Source organism: Cannabis sativa, chromosome 1 (assembly GCF_029168945.1).
Source record: "Cannabis sativa cultivar Pink pepper isolate KNU-18-1 chromosome 1, ASM2916894v1, whole genome shotgun sequence".
In the NCBI taxonomy this organism is placed as follows: Eukaryota; Viridiplantae; Streptophyta; class Magnoliopsida; order Rosales; family Cannabaceae; genus Cannabis; species Cannabis sativa.
This window is the reverse complement of record NC_083601.1, coordinates 9,108,659-9,119,314: the sequence shown is the minus strand read 5'-3', so window position 1 is coordinate 9,119,314 and position 10,656 is coordinate 9,108,659. Positions and strand designations below refer to the sequence as shown.

Below are 10,656 nucleotides of genomic sequence, written 5' to 3'. Positions count from 1 at the left end.
CTACTTGGTATTGTATGTTACTATTTGAAAAAAAATTACTAGTCACACTTAATTATTATTTAAAACAAAACATTATATAAATAATATAACATAAATATGTATAAATAAACGATATTCTTGCAAATTGGAAAACAAACTTAAAAAAATAAAAATAAATGAACATTAATGTGCTATTCTTCAAGATAAATTCTAGATTCAAGAAGAAAGTAAAGCTCCAAGATCTCTATAACTCTTTGAACGAAATTAATCAAGTGCCAAATCCAAATAAGAATGAAAAATCCTAAAAAAAGAAAAGTAAGAATATGATTTTTTAATCAAAATGAATTGTTTCATTTTAATTAAGCGTGAAGTATGTTGGATTTAAATTTTAAACTAAACATAGCTAGGGGAGATTATGGAGAAAAACCAATACAAAAGGTATACATTTATAGCATCACCAAAAACATTAATAAATACATGTTAAGTTGAAGAGATGACATATATATTGGAGTTAAGCTTTGTTGGATGGTGCAGCATCAATTGCGGCCTGAATCCTATGAATACAAGACTTATACAAAAATCCCAAATAATCTACAATACTCTCCTCACATAACCCATCATAGGGATTAACCTCAAAAGACCACTCAACCAGAGTTGAGTCTTCCCCATAATCAACCACTTTCAGCCTATTCACAGAGCCATCTAACCCAACAATATTGGTGGCCTCCATTCTATAAACGTAGCTACACAATGGGGTATCCATATCCATATCCATATCCATGGACACCAACCTCTCCTTGATCCATGACCTTTCTCCATCTTCCTGTGGAAACATGAAGCCTGATATAAGCCTAGTGTACCCTGGAATCCCTTCTTTCCCTTCCAACTCTGTGCATCTTTCCACCATTGTTATCCACTCCCGTAACCGCTTCGTTTTGGACACCAACCCCCATACTTTCTCCGCCGGAGCTTCAACTATGCCGCTCACCCTTCCTCGCCACTTTGCCACCTCTTTCTTGTCCTCAATTTCCTGCAATGATCATCACATGAAGTAATTGTAACACAATCGAAAGAAAAAGGAATAAGAATGCACAGGTATTTATACGTACCATATGATGAGTTTGAGCCTTTATTGTTCCTTGTTCTAGTTATGTTTTGTGTGAAGAACTAGTATATATGGTTAGTGAATCATGAGATGAATGAATAAATGTTTTTGAGGTTGCTGGTAATAAATTTGTAGATTCTCATAGTGTGTAATATTTTAACTACCTTTTGGGTTGTTACTTATTTGGCTAGGGGAGAGTACTCCTAGGATGACCTCTAGGGATTTACAACATATATTATATTTCTATTAAAACAGCTAGCTCTTGCTACACAACAAATTACATTCATACATGTCATTAAATAATTATTTTTCTTGTTGGAGTAGTTAATTAGTTCATATATATTAATGTCACCATATAATCACGTACGTATTTATATACCAGATAAATGTTACGTGCCAATGCACGTATGTTTAATTTATTTTAAGTTATATTTTCTTTTTTTTTTAAATATTACATGTAAACTCTTATGTGTTTAATTTTATCGTTTTAAAGATATTCATATTTAGAACATTAATCAACATACTTGTTAATAAATCTAGATACTGGTAAAATATTCCCAACATTATTTTGGTAACAATAAAGTAGAGACTTCTATTACGAATGCAATTGAGGATATGAACATGATTGTAAAAATAATGTTAATGAAGTTGAAGATCAAGTGGTAAATGACAAAGAAGAAGAAAGTCGAAATGTTAATGAGAATGAGAAAAATTTAAATGATAAGAATAGTTTTTCTCTTGACATAGATGATCTAGGAAATTGGAATAAAATTGATCATAATCTGATTGATTTTTTAGTTGAAAGAGGTCGGAGTCAATGGTGTCACATATATTAAAGATGATTTTGGTAGAAGTTTTTCTTCAGCACATTGTTGGAATTTATTTTACCAGGATCTTAGATCTACTCACAAGTATGTTTATTAACATCCTAAATAAGAATTTTCTAAAACGATAAATTAAACACATATAAAGTTTAAGAAACCTTACATTGGGTGCAGCGGAATTAAATGACTCCTTCCGTTCAGATCTCTAACCCTTGTATCCTTTCTGTAGCAGAGTATTATCAAGATCTGAACCTGGATCTCTTTCTCTGAATCCTTGATGCTGAATCTCCTTTGCTGGTGATCTTTCTTCACGATCTTCCTCACTATGATTGAGGTATTGCTTGCTGTGTGTGGGCACTACTTTAATCACTAAGGTAAGTTCAAAAATCAAAGGAAGAAGAGAGAGAGTGAGTGGCGGCTAGGGAAGAGAGATAGGAGGCTCAGGTTTTTCTGATTCAGAAAATGTAATTTTCCTGAAGCCTTCACTATCTATTTATAGCATTCCACTAGGGTTAGGTTTGAATTATTTGGCATTAAAATAATGAAAATATCAACTTAAGAAGCCTACAAAGGTGGTCGGCCATGGCTTAGTGGATCGGGCCTTGCTTTTTGTAATTTTGCAATTTTAACACCTTTTGTATCTGATTTTCTCAAAAAATGCCAATTTCCTAATTCAACCATTTAAATGCCAATTCTAACTATTTAATAACTATAAATAATTATTAAATAATATTGTCATTTATCATATTTATTAATTGAACCATACAAAGTATCATAATTAACAAATATGCCCCTATTAACTCTTTCTTTACAATTTCGCCCTTACTTAGTGAAAATTTTACAAATAGACATAGTCTAATTTGTGAATTATAATTGATTAATCAAAACCAATTACATGAGTCTTACAAACAATATTATCTCAACTAGTGGGGGGACCATGGGTCTATATAACCGAGCTTCCAATAAGTAGATCAAGAATTTAGCACTAAAATTCACTAACTTATTAATTCTTCGTTGAATCCACACATAGAACTTAGAATTGCACTCTCATTATATAGAATGCTCTATATGTTCCACCATATAGACATATCATTAGTTATCCATTGTTATAATCCTAATTTGATCAATGATCCTCTATATGAATGATCTACACAGTAAAGGGATTAGATTACCGTAACACCCTACTATGTATTTTATCCTTAAAACACTTGACCCCGTATAAATGATATTTCAGCTTATGTGAAATGAGATCTCCACCATTTATTTTCGTTTGGTCAAGCTCGAAGGAGATCATTCTTTACTTACTATTCGCCAGATAGAAGCTATAGATTCCATGTTTATGCTAGCGCTCCCACTAAATTGCACTACCGTGTTCCCAAAATGTACGTATCACCCTGACCTAAAAGTAGGCTTAACTAACAAATCAAAGAACACGAATATCCTTTCAAGATTGAGCCTAATCATAACAGGATTAAGATCATTTGATCTAGGATCAACTTGGCGATATTGACTTGAATAGATTTTACGGTAAGTTTAATTAAATCTAAGTCAAAGTTCAATATCGGTCCCTTCCGATGCATACTCCATGCATCCAACCTGAGCTTTACTTTAACCAATGTTCTGGAAAGAACATAGTATTTCTCCAAATACAAGTAAACTCTTGTTGTAGATTATCATATCAGTAAAACCCTGTGTCTGATAAATCTAGGAAACTTTATTCACATAGTCATGTTTACTTTCCAATGTGATGACAGCACAATAAACATGATCAAGTATGTGAAAAGGGTTTAAGATGAATTTATAAATCAAATAGACAAGCAATTGATAAAGTGAACCAAAACATACACAAATGAATGAAAAATACTTCTGTTTGTTTATTGATGTTGAATAAAATAGATTACATTGAAATGGAGTTTTATTTAGGGCATAAAACCTAACAAACTCCCACTTGCACTAATATAAAACTAATTAGTACATATCAATTAATCCTAAATTCTGACAGTGCTTTTCAAAGGCTGTCACGGCCAGGACTTTGGTAAATGGATCAGCTAGGTTGTCCTCTGTGTCAACTTTCTCAACTAGTACATCCCCTCTTGCCACGTATTCTCTGATAATGTGATACTTCCTTTCAATGTGTTTGCTTCTCTTGTGGCTTCGAGGTTCTTTACTGTTTGCTATTGCTCCATTGTTATCACAGAGTAGTACCAGAGGCTATTCCATTCCAGGAACAACACCTATGCTGGTGAAGAACTTTCTTAGCCAGACAAGTTCTTTAGCAGCTTCGCCGTCGCTATGTATTCGGCCTTCCATAGTCGAGTCCGATATCGCGGTTTGTTTTGCACTTCTCCAAACCACTGCTCCACCCCCAAGAGTAAACACCATCCCAGATGTAGATTTCCTGTCTTCAAGACTTGCTTGGAAATCTGAATCAGTGTAGCCTATGGGATTTAAAGCACCACCCTTGTAGACTAACACAAGATTCCTTGTACTCTTTAAGTATTTCAGAATATACTTAACTGCATTCCAATGTTCCTGTCCTGGATTAGACTGATACTTGCTCACGATTCCAACAGCATAACAGATGTCAGGTCTAGTGCATAACATTGCATACATTAGACTTCCAACTGCAGAGGCATAGGGAATTTTTGCCATGTCCTCTATCTCTTGAGGATCAGTCGGTGACTGTTCCTTAGATAGACGAATACCATATCTAGAAGGCATGTTTGCCCCATTGGTGTTGTTCATGGAGAATCTCTCTAAGACTTTGTCTATGTAGGTTGTTTGAGAGAGAGCAAGAGATCTGTTCTTCCGGTTTCTGATAATCTGAATACCAAGAACATAGGCTGCTTCACCCAAATCTTTCATATCGAATTGAGTGTTGAGCCATTCCTTGATGTGAGTCATTTTCTTGACATTGTTTCCAATGATCAAAATGTCATCAACATAAAGGACCAGGAATACTACTATTTGGTCTTCCTTGAGTTGGTAAACACAAGGTTCATCTTCATTCTGAAGAAAGTCGTAGGTCTTGATGATTTCATCAAACCTTTTATTCCATGAGCGAGAAGCTTGTTTAAGTCCATAGATAGACCTGTTTAACTTGCAAACTTTCTTTTCCTGCCCAGGAAGAACATAACCTTCTGGTTGCTCCATATAGATGGTTTCTTCAAGTACCCCATTAAGGAAGGCAGTCTTGACATCCATTTGCCAGATTTCATAATCGAAAGCAGCAGCTATGGAGAGAAGAATTCGGATGGATTTGAGCATGGCAACAGGACTAAAAGTTTCCTCATAGTCCACGCCTTCTCTTTGGGTATAACCCTTGGCTACAAGTCTAGCTTTAAAAGTTTCGACTTCGCCTCAAGCTCCTCTTTTCTTCTTGTAAACCAACTTGCATCCTATCGGATGATAGTCGTCAGGTGCGTCTACATATTCCCAGACTTTGTTCTTTTTCATGGAATTCATTTCTGAATCCATGTCGGCTGACCATTGTTTCCGTTGCGGACTAGCCATTGCCTGTTTATAGGTTAATGGATCGTCATCAATACCGTCACCTACGACCATATTGATTTCACCATCCAAGCCATAACGAGCAGGTTTTGTTGAAACCCTCCCACTACGACGAGGTACGGTTGTCTTCTGAACAGAAACTTTAGTAGTAGATTTCTCAGTTTGTTCAACTGAGGGAGTGGGATTGTCTTCTTCACGAGTGGAAGAGGACGGAACATTGGAAGGACTTATATCTGATAGCAATTCCTCTTGAACAACTTTACTTTTTGGTTTGTAGTCTTTAATACAGTTCTCTTCAAGGAAAGTAGCATTTGTAGAAACAAACACTTTGTTATACTTGTGACTATAAAATAGTCCACCCCTAGTCTCTTTAGAATTTCCGACAAACATGCATACTTCGGTACGTGATTCAAGTTTGCCTTCTTTCTTTCTTAAGACATGAGCAGGGCACCCCCAAATTCTGTAATGGCGTAAACTAGGTGTTCGACCATTCCAAAGTTCGACGGGTGTCTTAGGGACTGCTTTAGATGGAACAACATTTAGAATATCATTTGCCATCTGTATAGCATATCCCCAGAAGGACGTAGACAGAGTTGAATAACTCAGCATAGACCTAACCATTTCCAAAAGAGTGCGATTTCTTCTTTCTGCAACTCCATTTTGTTGTGGAGTGCTTGGGGCAGTGTATTGGGATTCAATTCCAAGTTCAATTAAATGAACTTTGAACTGCATATCCATATATTCTCCACCCCTATCAGTTCGCAAGATCTTTAATGATTTACCTAATTGGTTTTGGGCCAAAGCATGAAACTCCTGAAACTTTTCAAACGTTTCAGATTTCTTTTGCATTAGGTAAAGAAAACTATATCTAGAGAAATCGTCAATGAAAGTGACAAAATACTCATAACCACCTCGGGCTTTGACATTCACAGGTCCGCAGACATCGGAATGCACTAACCCTAGAGGGATTTTGTAATATCCCGATAGGTCTAATGGTAATTAATTAGGGTTTATATTTATATTATGTGTTAATCAGGTAATAAGTGGGATTATGATCCTACTTATTTATTTCAGCATAAAATTTAAATTTTGCTATAAGTGAATAAATAAGCGTAATTTATAAATTACGGAGATTTATATAGAATGTGTGAATGTAATATGAGCTATATATGAAATAAAAATATTTTCAGGTTCGGTGATCCTGAAGACCTGATTAGTGGATAAATAAGCGTAATTTGTTAATTACGGAGATTTATTTGAAGTACGTGGATATAATATGAGTTACTTGTGAAATAAAAATATTTTCAAGTTTGGCGACCCTAGAGACGCGATTGGAGGCCAAAAATGTCACAACATTTTTAGTTAGAAATATTGATGAGATTATTGGAATAAGTTGGTTTTAGAAATATCAGGGTATTTTAAGGTATTCGAAGTTGACCAAATATCCTAGAAATAGAGATTTCTTAGTAGTTAAGAAATAATAAGATAACTATTAATAATAAAGTTTTTATTAATATTATTATATTATATTATTATTATTATATATTATTATATTATTATTATTAATATATTATTATAATATTATTTATATATATATAAGTTAACGTAAGTTAACTTTATATATATATATATTAAGTATAAGTGAATTAGAAGAGAAGGAACGAACGACGAACGAAACCCTTATTCTCTCTTTTTCGATAAAACCTTCTCCTCCTATATCTATTTTCTTCAATTTTCAATCCAAAACTTAGCGATCTAAGCTCCGGTAGTAGCAGGATAGCAAATCCTTGAAAAGGGAAAGCTTAAGGTATGGTTTAATTTCGTTTTAAGTTTAAATTAAAACGATTGGTTTTATATAGGGGCTTTATGATTTAAAAAGGTTATGGAGATTCTGACTTCGTAGAATTGTTCTTTGGTAACTATGGGACTAGTTTATATGTTTACTTGTTGAATTTGAGGTAATTTTTGAGTTAGAAATCGAGTTTGGAACTTTTTAAAGCTTAGTCCGAACGTTAATGGCGTTTTTCATTTAAGGGGTCGATTTTTATTTCTGTTACGTAAGGATGGTAGTATTTATGGCATACATGCACCCTGTGAAGTTTGGAGTGATTTGGATAAGTTTTGGTAGTGTTTCGGTGAGTGCGAAAATTGAAATTTTCGTATTTCACAGTTTATAGAAATTCCTAAGAGATCAGAAATCGTATTTTTGTCATAACTTTTAACTAAGGTGTCCGTTTTGGACATTCTATATACCGTTTCGAAGCTTGCGACGAGCTCTACAATATGGTGTATGTTTTAGAGCCAAAATATAAGTTTTATTTTAGTGTATTTATACTGCGGGGTTTGGTAGAAAACCCTCGATTATCTTATGTGAATATAAGCAGTGTTTTGGGATAAACACTTATTGGTTTATCGTTGTTGTGACATAGGGCCGAGATCATCGGGGATAGTTCTCCACTTGGGTTGGTCGAAATATATAAATCTGGATTAAAGGTAAGAAAAGTATATTGTACTGCATAGTACGCTGTATGTAATACAGTTAGTAATGTTATGAATTGATCAATATTGAGATATAGTTAATATTGTTATATATTGAAAAGTATATTGTACTGCATAGTACGTTGTATGTAATACAATTAGTATTGTTATGAATTGATCAATATTGAGATATAGTTAATATTGTTATATATTGAAAAGTATATTGTACTGCATAGTACGTTGTATGTAATACAATTAGTATTGTTATGAATTGATCAATATTGAGATATAGTTAATATTGTTATATATTGAAAAGATTGATTGGTTGAGTATTGATAATGTGATAATATTATGCATGTGATATGTGGGCTCACCTGATTAGGTGATGCAATTTTCCTGGTAACGTACTGGACGGAAGTACGGGCGTTAGTGATATATGATGAGTACTGAGTGTAGGTACGGGCTCACCTGATTAGGTGATGCAGTTATGCGACATATGGGTGCCAGGCTATGGCACGGGCTTGCCTGATTAGGCGATACAATACAAGATCATCAGATTAAAGCATCGACTTGCCTAAATAGGCAACATGATGTCATGAAGATGGTTGCTTTATGAGGTAACATATATATTATTTATATGATTAAATGAATATGAATTCTATTATTGATATAATGGTTTTGTATTACCAAATATCTGTATACTAATGTTTATTTGTGGCAGATGCTAATAGTGATTTGGCTTTCATCTTATGAACAAAGTGTGATGGTTTGATTCTTATTGTGTATAAATGACAATATTCGAATAATAAGCTATATGATTGTTATTATAACTTTTCTTGCTGAGTCCTTGTGACTCACGGGTGCTATGTGTTGCAGGTAAAGGCAAAGAAAAGCTAGATCAACCATGAGGTGGCAGTCTTCTCCAGCAATGTACATATTGACCTCGCCGGCCTGCGTGCCGAGTTTCCAGGAGTTGTTTTAGACTGGCTGTATCTGCTGTGTATTTTGATTTTATGTTTAAACGGTTGTCGTATATATTTCTTTAGCAAAACTTTTTACAACAGGGATTCCCGGAACACACTTTTTATGTCGTTATAATGTCCATTTTTAGTGTTTTATTTTAGTCAAGTTTTTAATATTATCACGGTTTTTAATAATTAATTATTCTATTAGTATTAAACTAGTTTATAAAATCACACACGTGGCGTCCCTATAGATTAGGGCGTTACAGATTTTGTCACGCTCTCCCTTTGCAGAGAAAGAACGTTTAGTCATTTTTCAATGGACCGTCTTTGGTGAGCCTATTGAGTCTATCAAAGCCTGTATGACCTAAACGTAAATGCCATAGATAAGTTTGATCATCATTATCAATCTCTTTTCTTTTTAGGTTCCTAGGTCTAGCTACACTGAAAAAGTTCACTATTTAGTGAGATTTGAGTACTCGGTCTTAAAACATAAAGCCCTTGTTCCATTATAGCTACACATATTTGAAATCCATTACGAGAAATTGAACAATTTGTACTCGAAAAATTCAATATATAAGATTGTGTTTGCAAACATGAGACACTAATCAAGTTTTCACTAAAGTTTGGAATAAATAAAATATTTTCTAAAATTAAAAATCTTTGTTGAAACTTGATGCGGGCTTTTCCTCTAGCTTTGACCGATACTAATTCGCCATTGCCAACTTTAAGCTTTAACTCTCCTGGAAGCAGATTTTCCCAAGTTTCAAGCAACTGCAGTGAAGAACATACATGGTTAGTAGACCCAGAATCAACAATCCAGATGGATTTGTCGTTCTCTAAAACACATGATTCAAAGACAAAAGCATTACCTTCGTTTGAATTGTTTAGAAGCCTGGGACATCGTTCTTCATGATGTCCCTTTTCATTACAATTCGAACATAGAAGATTATGTCTGATAATTGTACTTGAAGAAGCAGTTTTGCTAGATCCTTCATACCTAGTCCTTTTCCTTCGATTATTGATTGCAAACCCAGGGGGACCCATTGCAATCAAGTTCCGTTCATGGGCTCGTAATTCTGCTTCGAGCTTGTCCATGTCGGAGGAGTTAGAATTGTTGATCATGTAAGAGATAACAAATTCATTATACTCCGGAGGAAGACTATTAAGGATAAGTTGGACCCATTGTTCTCTTGATAAATCAATTCCTAGTAGATTTGCCTTTTGGAACTTCAGATTCATCATCAACAGGTGCGAGTTAATGCAACTACCAGGATGCATTTTCACACTATAGAGTTCTTTTGCTAAGATAGTAACTAAGAGAGGATCGGGGTGAGGGTTATTCATAATGACACTACAACACATCAATAAAACAGAAGTAAGGTTTTGGCTCATAAATTCATACACAGTTTAGAAAATAACAAGTAATGACATATGTTATAGAAATACTAAATCTAACATAGTTTATTTTCCAAGGTATTTCAACAAACTGATACAGTGTCCCGTTTAGGCGAGAGTCAAAGCATCATCCATTGAATAGAGTTGTCAGCTCATCTAAAATGATAACCATTCTAGCAACCTTTTATTCGATCAAGATTGGAATTCAGCGTTGTCCCGTTTAGGCGAGAGTCAAGGCAATTCTATCTTATGAGCTTCCACCATTGTTTCATAACTTGCAAGTCAAGTATGGTCGCCACCATTAGGGTGATCCATACCATACAAAACACTTACAAACTACTTATCATGCGAGGTTAAACGGTGCGAAATTGCTAATGAACGTTCCTCCATTAGGGAGGAT

General features: G+C 34.4%; 1 protein-coding gene across 1 annotated transcript; it reads right to left on the bottom strand.

Moving 5' to 3' along the window:
• Positions 1 to 365: 365 nt before the first annotated feature.
• On the bottom strand, positions 366 to 1,371 carry LOC115703773 (uncharacterized). The gene is made up of 2 exons (XM_061111546.1): positions 1,366 to 1,371; positions 366 to 1,009 (listed from the first exon to the last, which is right to left on the bottom strand). Exons 1-2 carry the CDS (start codon positions 1,369 to 1,371, stop codon positions 491 to 493), a joined length of 525 nt encoding a protein of 174 aa, XP_060967529.1. The 3' UTR covers positions 366 to 490.
• Between the last annotated feature and the right edge of the window lie 9,285 nt (positions 1,372 to 10,656).